This window comes from Pleurodeles waltl, chromosome 5 (genome assembly GCF_031143425.1).
Source record: "Pleurodeles waltl isolate 20211129_DDA chromosome 5, aPleWal1.hap1.20221129, whole genome shotgun sequence".
NCBI lineage: Eukaryota > Metazoa > Chordata > Amphibia > Caudata > Salamandridae > Pleurodeles > Pleurodeles waltl.
Window position 1 is genome coordinate 863,138,412 of NC_090444.1, and position 17,463 is coordinate 863,155,874.

The following is a 17,463-nucleotide window of genomic DNA, read 5'->3' on the forward strand; positions in this document are numbered from 1 at the left end:
GACCAACCACGCACGCAATCTGGGCTTCATCCTCGACTCCTCCCTCTCCATGTCAAAACAGGTCAACGCAGTCTCCTCCTCCTGTTACAATACTCTCTGCATGCTCCGCAGAATCTACAAGTGGATCCCAACAGACACAAGAAAAACAGTAACACAGGTCCTCGTCAGCAGCAGGCTAGACTACGGCAACGCACTATACACAGGCATCCCGACAAAACACCTACGGCGCCTCCAACGCATCCAAAACGCATCCGCCCGACTGATCCTCAACGTACCTCGCCGCAACCACATCACTCCCCACCTAAGAAAACTCCACTGGCTCCCGTTGACAAGAGAATCACATTCAAGCTCCTCACCCACGCACACAAAGCACTCCACAACACCGGACCTGCTTACCTCAACAACAGACTCAACTTCTACACCCCCACCCGACAGCTCTTCCCTGCAGACCTCGCACTCGCCACCATCTCCCGCATCCACGGAAAGACATCCAGAGGCAGATCCTTCTCCTACCTCGCCGCCAAAAGATGGAACACTCTCCCAACCAACCTGCGACTAACCCAGGACCTACTCACCTTCAGAAGACTCCTCAAGACCTGGCTCTTTGACCAGTAGCAGCGCCCCCCTCCCCTTAGCGCCTTGAAACCCTAACGGGTACGTAGGTCGCTTTATAAATATATTGATTGATTGATTGATTGACTGACTGTGCCCTGGGCACTGCCAACCACTCTCAGGGCCAGTGCTCTGTGTAAAATGGAATATGCATATTAGGCTAATTATAATTGGCCGTACCAACTTACCTATAAGTATATGGTAGGGCATGTAGGTTTTAGGGATCCCAGCATAGATAGTACACCAATGGATGCACTGCTGTGATACCCAGTGTCATTTTGAAGGCAGGCATGCCTTGCTGGCTGCTTTTAAGTTAAAATTAACCCCAAATTCGACTTTGGAATTAAAAGTACTTCCAAAGTCCTAAGCTTCCTTATTTTTACATATAAGTCACCCCTAAGGTATGCCCTAAGTGTCCCCAGGGTTGGATGCAGTGTAACTATAAGCAGGGACTTTATACAAGATGTCTTAGAAGCGCTGGTGAGGGAAAAATAACCACATTCGTTTTTCCCCACTGTAGCTCCATAGGCTAACATGGAAAGACTTTATTTTAAAATAATAAAGTCTTATTTTCCATATGAACGAGCTAAATATAGCAAGTTTAGTATCAAATTAAAAGTTATAATACATTCAACAACTTGTCACTGTTGAATTTAATATAACTTGAACAGGGAAAGAGTTTTAGAACTCTCTCGCCATACTTGACAATCTCACCCCCTTGGACTCTAACAACTAATCACCTCGCCCACACACGCTGCAGGGCACACGCTAGACTCCATTTTCACCTCAAGCAACAGGATTACCATCAAGAATATCTGCATCCCAGACTGGACCGACCATCACTGCCTACTCTTCGCCATCACCACACCCAACAGCCGCCTCCATGTCCCCAGGGCCCGCACAGGAAATGGAACGAAATTACACCACAACCCTTGCCAAATCACCCCCGCTGACGACGCCAACACCGCAGCATGCAACCCTTAACGCCTGGATCACCGAATGCACCAACCCCTTAGCCCCCCTCCGATCAACTTCGGTCAAGCACATCCCAAAAAGAGCCAGCTGGCTCACCACCGAACTCCAACAATCCAAGTGCACTTGCAGGCGCCTAGAGATGAAATGGAGAAACAGCAAAACCAGCAAAGACCTCGCCTCCTTCAGAGCAGTCAATGCCACCAATCACTGACGCATCAAGAACGCAAAAAAGCCGCACTTCTGAACCGCATCAACACTCCCCTGCACAACACAAGAGAACTCTTCGCTTTAATCAACAAATTCACCAATCCTCCCTCTGAAGCCACCAACATCCCCCCATCGCAAGACCTCTGCGACAAACTAGCCACCTTCTTCCACTGCAAGATTAATGACATATATGACAGCTTCCTCCCACAGAATCTGCCCAGCATCTGAACCTATGACCAACCCAGTCCCCAGAACCCACCCAAACTGTCCACAGCTGGTTCACTCTCACCACAGAAGAGACTGAAACAGCATTCACTCCAGAGCTCCCACAGACCCCTGTCCTCACCACATCTACAACAGAGCCAGTGCATCCATCGCCCCCAAACTCAGCAAGACACTGAACTGCTCTATCAAAACAGCCACCTTCCTCAATATTGGAAACATGCCGAAGTCCGTCCTCTCCTGAAGAGACCCACAGCCGACCCATGAGAGCTAAAGAATTTCTGGCTCATCTTGCTACAACCCTACCCAGCCAAAGTCCTGGAAAAAGCCATAAACTCATAGCTGTGACAATTTATCAAAGACAACTCTCTGGATACTCCCAGTCTGGCTTCCGCAGCAACCACCGCATAGAGACAGCTCTTCTTGCAGCCACTGATGACATCCCCAGACTCCTCGACCTCTCAGCAGCCTTCGACATGGCCTCCCACAGCACCTTATACACCAGACTCCACGACGTAGAAATCCACGGAACAGAGGATTCACTGCTTCCTCAACGGAGGAGCACAGAGAGTCAGGCTCCCACCCTTCATATCCAGACCATCAGAAGTCAGCTGTGGAGTCCCTCAGGGATACTCCATGAGCCCAACGCTCTTCAACATCTACATGGCCCCACTTGCAGCCATCATCAGATGCCACAGAATGAACATCGTGTCAGACGCCGATGACACACAACTTATCAGATCCCTCACTGAAGACCCAGACAAAGTGGAACTTTCACATCAGAATGAAAGCCGTTGCCGTCTGGATGAGGTAGAGCTGCCTCAAGCTCAAATCAGAGAAGACCGAGCTCATCATCTTCGGAAACTCAACTTAAGCTTGGGATGACTCCTGGTGGACCACATCACTCAGCATCCCGCCTACTCTGACTGACCACACCCGCAACCTGGGAATCATCCTTGACTTCTCCCTAACAATCACCCGACAGGTAAATGCAGTCACCTCTTTCTGCTGACACACCCTCCGCCAACTCCACAAAATCTTCAAATGGATCGTGGACGACTGCCTCATGATAGTCACCCACGCCTTAGTCATCAGCAAGCTCGACTACGGCATTGCACTCTATGCCACACCACAACAAAGAAAATCAGAAAACTGCAACTCATACAATACGCTGCAGCCAGACTGATCTTGAACCTCCTCCACCAGGAGCACATCTCCCAAAACCTGAGACTCCTCCATTGGCTCCCGGTGGAGAAGCGAATCAACTTAAAACTACTCACCCACACCTACAAGGCCCTTCACAACATCGGACCGGCCTACCTGAATCATCGCATCTCTTTCCATAACCCCGCCAGACCACTCCGTTCTACCCAGCAGGCACTAGCCACCATTCCTCGCATCTTGAAAACGACCACAGGAGGAAGATCTTTCACCTACCTCGCAGCCAAGAACTGGAACAACCTACCCACGCATCTCAGACAAAGCCCATCACTCACCATATTCAGGAAGAACCTCAAAACATGGCTCTTCGAATGAGGACAGACCCTCCACCAGAACCTTGAGACCCTCACAGGTGAGTTGTTGCACTTTATAAAAACTGATTGATTGATCTTACTAAAAGTTACCAACTTCAGCCCTGTAGTGCCCTTCTCTAATTGGTCAGCCTCTGGCAGATTGAGCCAGGCTGCCTCGATGAGGTGTTAAGTAGCCTGGGCTGAAACAAAGGAAGCATCTGGTGGAGGCGCTCTGCCTCAGCAGATGTTTGAACAGAATGGGGGGAGAGCAGCCGAACCGGACTTCAAAGGAGGGAAGGACATTTGGGACAGCAACTGGACCTCCCCCATTTCCAGCAGCCCCAGACAGCCAGGTGCCGCCGATTAGATTAAGATAGGGCTGGAAAGGGGTGTATTAAGGGAAACGTAGCTACACCAGTGGGTGGACTCAGTTAGATCTAAAATCTAAGATAGAATTTTTGCCATCTTGGATTTTGGAGGAATGTTGCTCCCTGGGATTGATTTTTGCCACAACTCCCAGGAAGTGGTCACTCAAGAGAGAGGTGGCCGGCACGTGATTAGACAGGAGCACCCGCCTGCTTTCCACCCCAGGAGTAAGGACAAAAATAGCAGAGCTGCTCTACACTTCAGATCTCTACTGTAACAAAACAAGACAAAGAAGGACTGCCCAGATGGACCCCTGGCCTACACGTGCACACTGTGCTCAGAAGGACTGCACTAGCTGCACACTTTGGCTTTTCCTTACTTCTACAACCTCAAGAAGGGACTCCTTGTAAGCTACAGGTAGAAAGGAGATGACTATAGACCTCTTCATCGAGTCCTGCAAAAATAGCCCAGCTGACCAGTGGCCAGTGATCATTTTAGGATTTGAACCAGGTGCATTCTGGGAGTTGGAGTCCTAAATCCCAAGGAGCAAAGTACTTCTGGAAGTGGTTTCTAGCAACTTTGGAAAAAAGCTCCATAAGTGGCCTACCCGACGTAGTGAGTCAAGCTGGCCAACTTTGGCCCGGACTGACCAGGTTTGTCCCGCGGAAAAGCTCCGGAGCCCCAGACTTCCAGGATTTGACCGGGGGCTCATGGAAAGGCAATCCGATGATGTCACATTTAAATCAGCTTGCTGAGGAGGGTTGTCCGACATTAGGTAAGAAAATCTCCAGAAAAGTGTCTAAGTCCGAAAGTAAAAGATTGACCAAGGCCTCCTGTGCAGGGTATCTGAGGAGGCCTCCATCGAGGTCGGCTTCAACTTTCAACTTGGTCCCAGACAAAGATTTCCATCCCTAAAAAGTTGCTAAGTCCAAACATAGAAAACTTGACCGAGGCCTTCCGCGCAGTATATCTGAAGGGGGCTCCAGCAATGTTGGATTCAACGTGTGAATTCGTCCCAGTTGAGGAAAAATCTTCAAGAAAACGACTAAGTGTGAAGGTAAAACTTTAACTGAAGCCTCCCACTTAGTGAAGCCAAACAGGGCTCCATTGCGGTTGGCCTGTTATATGCAGGGCAACTGGAATTATGTGGCAGAGAGGACCACATTATGCGGCAGGGTTGAGCAACTTATGAGGCAAGAAAAGTCCAGTTATGTATTTACAACACCAATAGCTCTTACTCAAGCAAATGCAAGAATTATTGCGTTGTAAGTGCTTGTTTAAGGCATTATACTGCTTGGAAGAGGCATAATGTGATTGAGTAATTAGTTGACGCTCTGCTTTGCTCTTATGAAAAAGTTCTAAATGGAAACATAGACATTCTAGGTGTCTTGGTCGTGACAAAAGAAACGTGTCATCTGATGTTTTTACTGAGCACTTTGAATTATTCTTTAGAATCCTGAGTGCTATTGTCAATGTCAATAGGTAAAGGGAAAACTTTAGATGAGAAGGCATTCTTGGATTCTCTTATTAAAACATTTGGTGACTAACTGATCCCTTACCAGCTGATCTGTTAAGTTACCACATTCACTCTTGACTGCCAAAACACGTAAAGATGCCACATACATGTCAAAAGACTCAGATCCAGACTGTTTCATAGAAAACAAACGTGTGTGCCTTCTAACAATGAGATTCATTTTTTGAAATGATTAAGTTTATTGAAATGATTTCCTGGATGTTTCACTGCCTCCTCATACTCATCTAACTCTTCGTCTTCTTTTTCTTGTTCAATTTTAGGCAAGCTTTCAAAAATGTCCTGTCTTTCCTGTCCTTCTATTCCCAGAGAATCTTCTAAAATCAAATTTTCCTCCCACTTATGCTATAGGGCAGTTGCCGAGGCGTAAGCGCGCGGAAATCCACACGGTGGTAAACACGCAGAGTGCACGGGAGGGCATAATCAAGCGTGATGGTAGTGATAGGTTATACTCACCACGTCAGGTCCACACACACTTTCCTCTGTCGCTAAGAGCCCTGGGCTCGAACTCATTGGCCAGACCAGCAACATGAGATGTGAAGTCCTTGGGGGATCTGATCCTGGATGGTAAGTTTACACCTGGCTCTGACGTGCAAGCCCAGAGGAGGGCACAGCCCTGGATTCATTTCTATATCTACAGATACGTGCAAAATGTAAATAACATTATCCCGACATTCTGCATGCGCCCCCTGAATGTCAGGCGTTGACAGTCCTGGTAAATGCGGGATCCTGCAGACACCTGGTTACTCGCTTATATACAACAATACAGGCTAATGCCCCGATCATAACACCGGTGATGAGGGAAGCCTGAGGGGGGTGGTTTAGGACAAACAATGGCCCCAAGGAATGGGCTTTCTGCTGAAAAGCCGATTGAGGCTCTCATCCCAAATGGCCAGCTTTGGCTAGTCCACTCTAAGTTCCTACACAGGGTATACCGCACCCGGCTACCACTATGTGCTTGGAGACTACGCCCAGACTCCAGATGTACACAGTGCGTCACCACTGAAGCAGATTTTATCCACTGTGCCTGGCTGTCCCCCCCTGTCCCCACCTATTGGTCTCAACAATTCCAGACTCTCTGAAATGATTGGTATAGCGGTGACACCCTCACATAAACTAGCCTTGTTGGGCTGCACTCTACATATATCACAGGAAGAGCACCACTATGGGGCATATTTACAAGCCCCTAGTGCCATCGAAGCAACACTTTTTGTTACGCTGCAGTGGCGCTGTGCACTGCGCCATATTTACAAGGCGGTGCTAAGCCACTTTTTGTGGCTTATCACCGCCTTGTAAATATGGGCTCATCCGACCCAGTTTTCTGAGTCAGAGGAGCATGCAATTGGTGTTGCTGTGGGCGTTCCACCGCAACACCCATTACTTCTGATGCTGCCCCAGATTTACAAGAATTTGTAAATCTGGGGCAGCACCAAAAACTACGCACATGGCACAAAGAGGAGGAATATTTTTATTTCTCCTTTTATTTGATGTTTCCATAGGTGCTGCATTCTGCAGCACACATAAAAAGAGCAAAACGTTATGAATGATTGTTTATGTGCAGGAAGGTGCTCCTTCCTGCACGTAAACAATCACTCAATAATGACAATTTGCTACTTCTCTGCAGCACATATAGAAGTGCCAAATTGCCATTGTAGGTTGTTTAAGTGCAGGAAGGGACACCTTTCTGAACAAAAACAATCATTCCCTTCAGCACAGACATCCTTGTACTATGGTGCAAGGATGCCTGCATTGACAGCTAAATTTAGCTCTAGCGCTAGGAGAAACACAGGGATGGCGTGTATTTTTGTAAATACTGTGCATCCCTGCATTTCAGAACTGACGCAGGGTGGTGCCGCCAATTGTGGCGCAGCGCTGCGCTGTGCCAGTTCCTTGTAAATCTAGCCCTTTGTGTCTATCACCTTCTTGCTGTGAAAGAAGTGGGTGGCTTGCCATTGGGGAGGGTAAACCCACCTGCGATGAAAATTTTATTGCATGACTTATCGGATTGCTAGTAACAGTTGGACATGTGCTACTTTTGATCCCACCTACGAGCAGGCCGAGAGACATATGGGATTTTCACAGCTGTCGATTCTGTTTCGTAATTAATCAACTTCCCTGAAAACATATGTTTATTATTGAATGCTCCACTGAATTGAATTAAATAGTAAAAAAAGGTTGCCCCTTTTGCAACTTAGTTACTGCTTTTTTTAGCCAGTTCGCCAACACTGTTTAACAGTCTATCATCATACTCAGGTAATCATAATTGGGTGAAACCCTTAGAAGGAACATCAACAAAACTCATGGAGCCCTACAGTGAGCTCTGACCAGTGATGTACCCTCCACCTACCTCTGTACAAATGACCAGGAATGGTAACTCTTTGTCTGCGCCCATCGTTCAGCACTCCATTGCTTTGTAGCTACACTCCACCATACAAGAGCCTTCACACTCAAATATATACACACTAGACCGTTAAATTTACCAGTTGAAAGGCACAGGAAAAACCAGACAGTCAAACCAGAGGCACTTTCTCTGTCATGCAAGGATTTGCTTCCTTACAAAAGCATTGGGCCTAATTTAGATCTCGGTGGAGGGAAAACTCCCTCACAAGATATCCCGTCCGCTTATTACGATCCAGATAGAATATAATGGGATTGTAATACGGTGGACGGGATATCTGTCACATTTGTGACAGAGTATTCCCCTCAGCCAAGATCTAAATCAGGCCCTAGGACTGTAATGTTAAAAATTAATGGGCCCTCTCTGGGCTCCTGACACCCGTCTTTTTGTCCCAGTTTTCCTTTTAAAAATCTGTGTATGCTGGGACAGGAATGTCCCTGGCATGGTAACCATGTATGTACCCCTCCCCCGAGTGCTAGACTACATGTGAAACTTGGTAATGCAAGGTCTAGAACCTGTTCTTTAACCTTGAGGGGTCCTTTTTCTCTGTATCATTGTCTAGTTGTTCCTATGGAAAAGGGGAATTGCATGGGGAAAAGGGTTTTGGTACTCCCTTCCCTTTTTCCCCTATTTCTCAGCCCCCATTTGACAGATCACCCTAAATATTTCCACAAAGGAGCAGAGGTGGATTAACTTTTTTTTTTAGAAAGTTTCTTGAGACCGTCAAGTGGTGCCAAAGTTATTAGCAAAACAATAAACTCTCTTCCTATCAAATCTCTGACTCATGTATAACTACATAGTGGCAACTGTATTAAAGTTTTACTAGGTAGTCAAAACTATTTAAGGTTGCTAAAAATACTCAATATATATATATATATATATATACATATATATATATACATATATATATATATATATATATATATATATATATATGTGTGTGTGTGTGTGTGTTTGTGTACAAAATACAACATCCATTGACCCACTTTTACGCTACGTCTGTTTCAACTACCTCACTCCATTGTACGGCAGACCACTCTATGCCACTCCATTCTAAACCACTACACAGTACACTATTCCAGTCTTCGTCATTCCACTCTATGTCACTCCCCTATATGCCACTCCACCCTATGCTAATCCACTCTACGCCAGTCCACTCTACACCACTCCACTCTACACCACTCCACTCTACACTATTACACTCTGCCATCCCATTCTTGGACACTCTCACTGTATGCCACTCCATTGTACACCCGTCCACTCTAGGCCACTCCACTCTACGCTGTTGCAATGTACGCAACTCCACTTTACTCTGTTACATTCCAAGCTAAACCACTCTCTGCCACTCCACTTTATGCTCTACGTCTCTACACTGTAGGATATTCCAGTTTACACCACTCCACTATACGTCACTCCACTACATGCCACTCCATCCTACTCTAATCTACTGTACGCCACCCACCTCTACACCACTCCACTGTACACCAATCTACTCTACTCCACTCCACTCCACTGTACGCTAGTACACTTTAGGCCACTCCATTCTATGCCATTCCACTCTATGCCACTCCACTGTATGCCCATCCACTCTATGCCACTCCAGTCTATGCCACTCCAGTCTATGCTATTCCATTGTAAGCAACACCAGTCTACCCATTACACTTTACGCTATTCCACTCTATGCCACTCCACTCTACACCACTCCACTCTATATCACTCTACTCTACACCACTCCACTGTACCACACCTATTGTACGCTATTACATTGTACAACACTCCACTCTATGCCACTCCAATGTACGCATCTCCACTCCACGCTACTCCACTCTATGCTATTCCACTATACACGACTCCACTGTGCACCACTAAACTCAGCGCACACTATGCCACTCCAGCCTTCACCACACGACTCTACGCCACTCCACTCTACACCACTCCACTCTACACCACTCTACTGTGCGTAAATCTACTGTACGCTATTCAGCTGTATGTTAATGAGTCTACATCACTCCACTGTATGCTATTACACTGTACGCTATTACAGTGTACCCCGTTACAATATGTGCAACTCCACTCTATGCTACTCCACTCTAGGTCACTCCTCTCTAAGCCACTCCACTCTACGTTACCCCACTGAATGCTATTCCACTCTATGCCACTCCACTAAACGCCACTCCACTGTACTCCACTACACTCATTGCTATTCTACTCTACACCACTCCACTATGCGCTTCTCCACTAAATGCCACTTCATTCTACAGCACTCCACTCTATGCCACTCCACACTTTACATTGTATGCCACTACACTCCCATTCAGCTCTACCCCACTCCATTCTACAACACTCCACTCTATGCTATTTCACTCTATGCCGCTGCACTCTATGCCTCTCCAGCTTTCACCACTTCACTCTATGCCACTCCACTCTATGCAAGTCTACTGTACATATCTCAACTGTACGCCACTCCACTTCACTGTTCGCTATTTCTCCCTATGCCACTCCAGTCTACGTCAGTCCACAGTATGCCACTCCACTGTACACTATTCCACTGTGCCCAATTCCACTGCATTCAATTCCACTCTACGCTATTCAACTCTAGGTCACTGGACTGAATGCTGTTCCACTCAATGCCACTCCACAATACATCACTCTACTGTACTTAACACTACTGTACACCACTCCAGTGTACGCTATTCCTCTCTATGCCACTCTAGTCTAGGTCACTCCACTGGACACCACTCCACTGTATGCTATTCCACTGTACCCCATTCCACTATATTGTATTGTATTGTAAGTGTATTTATATAGCGCTTACTACCCCTGATGAGGTGTCGAAGCGCTTATCGCGAGTAGCACACTACCCTGGAACCCAAGAAGAATTAGTGGTGGATTAGTATAGGGAAATAGGAGTAGGGTATTAGTATGAGTTAATTTGAGTGGAGGATATGTGAGTTTGTTAATTGGATTGACTAAAGTAATATGCAATTCCACTCTACGCTATTCCACTCTATGTCACTCCATTCTATGCCACTCCACTCTACACCACTCCACTGTTCGCCCCTCCACTCTATGCTACTCCAGTCTACACTATTCTATTGTAAGCAACTCCAATCTATGCCACTACACTCTACACTATTCCACTCTATGCGGGTTGGTTCAGGTAGGCAGGTCCCTGGTGGGCTCTGTAGGTGTGGGTGAGGAGCTTGAAGTGGCATCTCTTCTTGACCAGAAGCCAGTGGAGGTCTTTCAGGTGCTAGGAAATGTGGGATCTCTTGGGCAGGTCGGGAATCAGTCTTGTGTCCACATTCTGTATTGATTGGAGCCTTTGCATTAGTTTGGTGGTGGTACCGGCATCCAGTGTGTTCTTGTGGTTAAGACAGCTGGTGATGAGTGCATGAGTGACTGTCTTTCTTGTGTTGATGGGTAGCCACTGGAGAATTCTCTGGAGTATGCGAAGCATATGGAAGAAGGCTGAGACAACAGAGTTGACCTGACGTCTCATGGAGAGCTTGCTGTCTAGGATGATGCCAAGGTTGCCGGTGTGTTCTTTAGGTATGGGGAAGGGACTGACCTTCGACGGCCAACAGGAGTCATTCCAGAGGGTAGTGTTTTTGCCGAAGATGAGAACTTCTGTCTTGTATGCCACCATGCTCTATGCTACCCCACTGTATACTACTCCAATGTACGCAACTGCACTCTAGGCCACTCCACTCTACACTATTCCACTCTATGCCACTTCACTGTATGCTACTCCACTCTATGCCATTCCAGTGTATGCCACTCCACTCTACGCCACTCCACTCTATGCTATTCCACTGTACATCACTACACTGAACCTCACTCCACTCTACACTAATTCATTCTATGCCATTCCACTGTACGCTATTCTATTGTACGCCATTCCGCTCTACACCACTCCACTCTATACCACTCCACTGTAGACTATTTCACTGCACACCACTCCACTGTACCACACTCTGCTCTACAACAATACACCTTACGACACTACACTATATATACTTCACTTAACGACACTCCATGTGCTTTACATGTACATTTTAAAAAGCATTTTAAATGCATTTTTAAAATTTGCACATGGTTCAACTTGGTGGTAAATAGCGATTCCTTAATGCCCAATTCGCATTAAGGAATTGCTTCTTACATGTGCTTAGAAATCGCAAATAAGGAATCCTTATTCGCAATTTCTTATTTAGAGAGTCGCAATTTGCGACTCTCTAAACAGAGTCACAATTTTAAGGAATCGCTATTTTAGCGATTCCTTAAAATTGCTTTCAGAATGCCTTTAATACATTCTGAAATGGCTTTTTGCATTCGCAAACGGGCATTCACACCGTTTGCGAATGCAAAAAGCTTTGATACATCTGGCCCTTAATGATGTATGTAAGAAAAGTTTTCCTGTGAAGAAGTTCCCAGCAGACCCATGTTTTTCACATACACCACCACAGTGTGAAGGGATACTTTGAATGGTATTTTTGAATTCACCGTGTTCTTTTTCAGAAATATTTTTGTCCTGTCGTCCTCCTCATGAATACTTACAGAAATAGATTTTGTTTCCATGCTGCTTTGAGGCAGAAGATCTCCACTGTTTGTGTGTACAGTGTTGAATTTAAATTATATTGGTTTTGCAAAGTACTGCGATGCAGCAGAAAGTCTTCATTAACATGGAGCAATTTTGCATAATTCTGCAATTTAAACATCAGCTAAGACATAATTAAACCGGTGAAGGAATAAAAATGACCCTATTCTCCTTTCTCATAACAATTATGGTGTCTTTTAAGGTTATTCTTTAATGCCCCCTTCATCCCAATAGCCCCCTGATCACTTTTCCACTCTTTGGAGGAGTAGACTCCCCGTTACCATCCATTTTAGGTCTGCCTCAGCAAGCAGGAAAGCACTGTGTAGGATGGGCATTTGTCAAGGCAGCGAGCACTTCACAAGGTCCACTACATTATGCTTTGATATGTTAGTTCTATAATGAAGATCATACAACACAGGAGGGAGGGTAGCCTATTTCTATTAGGCCGATCTGCCCCAGGGGTGAGGGGGGCAGAAACCACTTAGGCACTAGGGATTGATGTGTGTGTGTGTAGGAAAGTACCATCTTTCTTGGCATGTTACCCCCATTTTTACCTGTATGTCAGTATGTTTTTGCCTGTCTCACTGGGATCCTGCTGGTCAGGACCCCAGTGCTCATAATTTATGGTTTAATGTGTGTGTTGTCAGTAGTGCTTGACTGTGTCACTGAGGCTCTGCTAACCAGAACCTCAGTGCTTATGCACTCTCTGCTTTTACATTTGTCACTATAGGCTAGTGACTTCATTTACCAACTTCAATTGGCACACTCCACCCCCCTTATAAGTCCCTAGTATATGGTACCTAGGTACCCAGGGTATTGGGGTTCCAGGAGATCCTCGTGAGCTGCAGCATTTCTATTGCCACTCATAAGGAGCTGAGACAAACCCTTTCACAGGACTGCCATTGCAGCCTGCGTGAAAAACTGCACACATTATTTCACAGCCATTTTCACTGCACTTAAGTAACTTATAAGTCACCTATATGTCTAACCTTCACTTGCTGAAGGTTAGGTGCAAAGTTACTAAGTATGAGGGCACCCTTGCACTGGCAAAGGTGCCCCCACGTAGTTCAGGGCCAATTCCCGGTGCTTTGCGAGTGCGGGGACACCATTACACGCGTGCACTACAAATAGGTCAATACCTATATGTAGCTTCACAATAGTAACCCCGAATAAGGCCATGTAAGGTATCTAAGATCATGGAATTGTCCCCGCGTTCCAAATCCGATATTGGGGAGCCAATTTCATGCATCCTGGGGGCTCCACCATGGATCCCCAGCACTGCCAAACCAGCTCTCTGAGGCCTGCACTGCAGCTACAGCTGCTGCCACCTCACAAACAGGGTTCTGCCCTCCTGGGGTCTGAGCAGCTCTCTCCCAGGAAGGCAGAACAAAGCATTTCCTTTGGGAGGAGGGTGTTACACCCTCTCCCTTTGGAAATAGGTGTTACAGGCTTGGGAGGGGTAGTCTCCCCCAGCCTCTGGAAATGCTTTGAAGGGCACAGATGGTGCCCTCCTTGCATAAGCCAGTCTACACCGGTTCAGGGACCCCCAGTCCCTGCTCTGGCGCAAAACTGGACAAAGGAAAGGGGAGGTACCACTCCCTTGTCCATCACCACCCCAGGGGTGGTGCCCAGAGCTCCTCCAGTGTGTCCCAGTCTTCAGCCATCTTGTTTTCCAAGGCGTGGGGACACTCTGGAGGCATCTGAGTGGCCAGTTACAGTAGGTGACATCAGAGACCCCTCCTGATAGGTTCATACCTGATAAGGTAGCCAATCCCCCTCTCAGGGCTATTTAGGGTCTCTCCTGTGGGTTACTCTTCAGATTCTACTTGCAAGTTTCCAGCAGGAATCCTCTGCAAATACTTCTTCATCCTCTGACCTTGGATCGACCGGAGACTGCTCCAGGAACCGCCGTAACAGCAACAAAGTATTCAGAAGGGCTACTTTTCATCTGCACCTTCAGCTCCAGCCAGCAACTGCAACAGTTTCCATGGTGTGCATGCTCTGGGGACTCCCTTTCTTCAACCTGCCCCAGAAGGACCAAAGAAATCTCCCATGGAGTGACGGAGTCACTTCCCTGCTCTTGCAGGCACCTTCTAAGTTCTCTTGGACTCCTCTCCTGGTGACGAGCATGCTCCTTGGAACACAGGAAGTGGACCCCTTCGACACAGACTGTCCTGAGGTCCTGCTGTCCCAATTTGGAGGAGGTAAGAGCTTGCCTTCCCTGAGTATGACAGTACCCCCAAGCACTGCATCTTCTTCACCTCCTGAGGCCCCTGTGCACTGTTTGCAAAATTCCTTCGTACACAGCCTGGCGCAGGTCCCCAGCACTCTATCCTGCGAAGCTCAACTCTCTGAGTTGACCTCCGGCGGCATGGGACCTTCCTGTGGAGTGCTGCACCAACCACATTTTGCACCTCCTTTGTCCCCGGGTCTTGAGACTCCAGGGGGTGCTGTCTGGTTAACTGAGGGCTCTATGAAGTGCTGAGAGCCCCCTCTTTCTCCTCACACAGAGTTGAGGCCCCCAGGTACCTCCTGGGTTCAGAAAGCGCCACTTTGATGCAAAACGCGACTTTGCCAGAACCAAGGCTTGTTGGATGAATCCAGCACCAAAACTCACCTGCATCCAACATCTCTTCGTGGGACAGCCATTGCATCATGCAAGAACCCCCTGACATCATCCTTGGGTGCATTTCTGCAGTCTTCGTCGACCGGGGCCTCTTCTTTTGCACCCTTTTCTGGGTTGGCAAGAACATGTCCTTCCTGGAACTTCTTCTGACTTCTGGACTTGGTCTCCATCCTTTGCAGGTCTTCAGGTCCAGGAATCCACCATTTGTTGTTTGCAGTCTTGCTTGGTTCTTGCAATAACTCTAATCACGACTTGTAGTGTGTCCTAAGGAAACTTGCAGGACTTTATTCCTACTTTACTGGGCTCTGGGGTGAGGTAATTTACTTACCTTTGCTGTATTCTTACTCTCCCAGCAATTCTCTACACACTACACTTGTCTAGGGGGGAATTCGTGATTCATATTCCACTTGCTTAGTATATGGTTTGTGCTGCCCCTAGACCTATTTTCTCCCCTTCCATTCTATAGCATTTCCTATTGTTTGCACTATCCTATGTCTAATTACTTACCCTATTTTGGTGTCTAGTGTATATATTGTGTATAATACTTACCTCCAGAAGGAGTATTGCCTCTAAGATATTTTTGGCCTTGTGTCTCCCAAATAAACTACCTTCATTTTTGGTAACACTGAGTACTGTCTTTACTTGTGTATAAGTACTGTGTAACTATAAGTGGTATTGCAGAAGCTTTGCATGTGTCCTAGTTCAGCCTAAGCTGCTCTGCTATAACTACCTCTATCAGCCTAAGCTGCTAGAACACTACTACATTTCACTAATAAGGGATAACTGGACCTGGTGTAAGGTGTAAGTACCCACGGTACCCACTACAAACAAGGCCAGCCTCCTACAGTGTGTATGTGTGTGTTTTGTTTGGGGGGGCAGCCCCGTGGGCAAGGGTCACTCCCATGGGGGCACATTACTGTTTGGCATATCTGCCCCCCCCTTGGGGCCAGATCGGCCTATTTTTGAAAAGCCCATCTGCCCCCAAGGGGGCAGAAAGCCCACCAGGGAAGATTTTTTTTCAAAATAAGAGGGTAGGGTATGGCCATACCCCGACCCCAAATAAATGGGCCAAAGTTGTTCTGCCCACCAGTGGGCAGATGGGGCAATTACCCCCGATCCACACCCCTGGGGGGGGGGGGCAGAAAGTCTACTAGATGTCAGGGAATTAAAAAAAACAGAAAATAGTGGGGTGGTGGCTACCAACCAGTATGGGCATGGTTTTGCCCCCTCCCCAACTGAAGGGGGTAACAGTCTTTCAGCTCTCCCCTCGCACACTAAAACATCTTATCCCATGGCAAGTAAGAGGACATTTGATTATTTTGGGTTTTGGTTTTACATTTGGGCCATTAGAGCTTGGCTAACTCTCAAAATCGCCCCACTTTGAATGGTGAGGGCTGCACTTTTTGGACTTTGGGACGCTACCATGTAGAAAAATCCACAAGACCTAGACACATCTGAAAACGAAACATCTGGGTGAGTCCAGGGTGGTGTGCTTCACATGCACACCGCACCATTTTCTTACCCACAATGCCCTGCAAACCTCCAACTTTGCCGGAAATCACAAATTTTTTCCATATTTGTGTGATGGAACCTTCCAGAATCTGCAGGAATCCACAAAATTCCTACCACCCATCATTGTCTCATCTATACCGATAAAAATTCTGCCCCACTTGTCAGCCTAGAAATGTTTTTTTTCAAACTGCCCTTTTGGACCCTCTTTGGTTCCCCCTCAATTTCAACATGTTTTTGGCTCTTCCCTGTCACAGGCACTTGACCCACCTACACAAGCGAGGTATCATTTTTACCAGGAGGCTGAGGGGAACATTGGTTAGTAAATTGGTCCCAGTATGGTGATCCCACACAGAAATGTGGCAAAAATGTGATTTTTTTAGCTAAATTTGAGGTTTGCTGAGGATTCTTGGTAAGAAAACACTGGGAGATCCACGCAAGTCACACCTCTCTTGACTCCCTTGGGTGTCTAGTTTTCAGAAATGTCTGGGTTTGGTAGGTTTCCCTGTATGGCTGCTGAGCCCAGGACCAAAAACGCAAGTGCTCCCCTATAGGAAAGTACCATCTTGCCTGGCATGTTACCCCCATTTTTACATGTATGTCAGTTTGTTTTTGCCTGTCTCACTGGGATCCTGCTAGCCAGGACCCCAGTGCTCATAGCTTGTGTCCTGAATGTGTGTCCCTGTGTAGTGACTAACTGTGTCACTGAGGCTCTGCTAATCAGAACCTCAGTGCTTATTCTCTCTCTGCCTTTAAAATTGTCACTATAGGCAAGTGACCATTTTCACCAATTCTAATTGGCACACTGGAACACCCTAATAATTCTCTAGTATATGGTACCTAGGTACCCAGGGTATTCGGGTTCCAGGAGATCCATATGGGCTGCAGCATTTCTTTTGCCAGCCA

General features: G+C 46.9%; 1 protein-coding gene across 1 annotated transcript in view; it reads left to right on the plus strand.

Moving 5' to 3' along the window:
- The first annotated feature begins 2,279 nt into the window (after positions 1-2,279).
- Positions 2,280-17,463, plus strand: part of LOC138297066 (zinc finger protein 883-like) — a 111,330-nt gene continuing 96,146 nt past the window's right edge. Inside the window, exon 1 of the mRNA XM_069236574.1 lies at positions 2,280-2,622. Coding sequence (XP_069092675.1) covers positions 2,280-2,622 — 343 coding nt within the window. The remainder of the gene's footprint in view (positions 2,623-17,463) is intronic.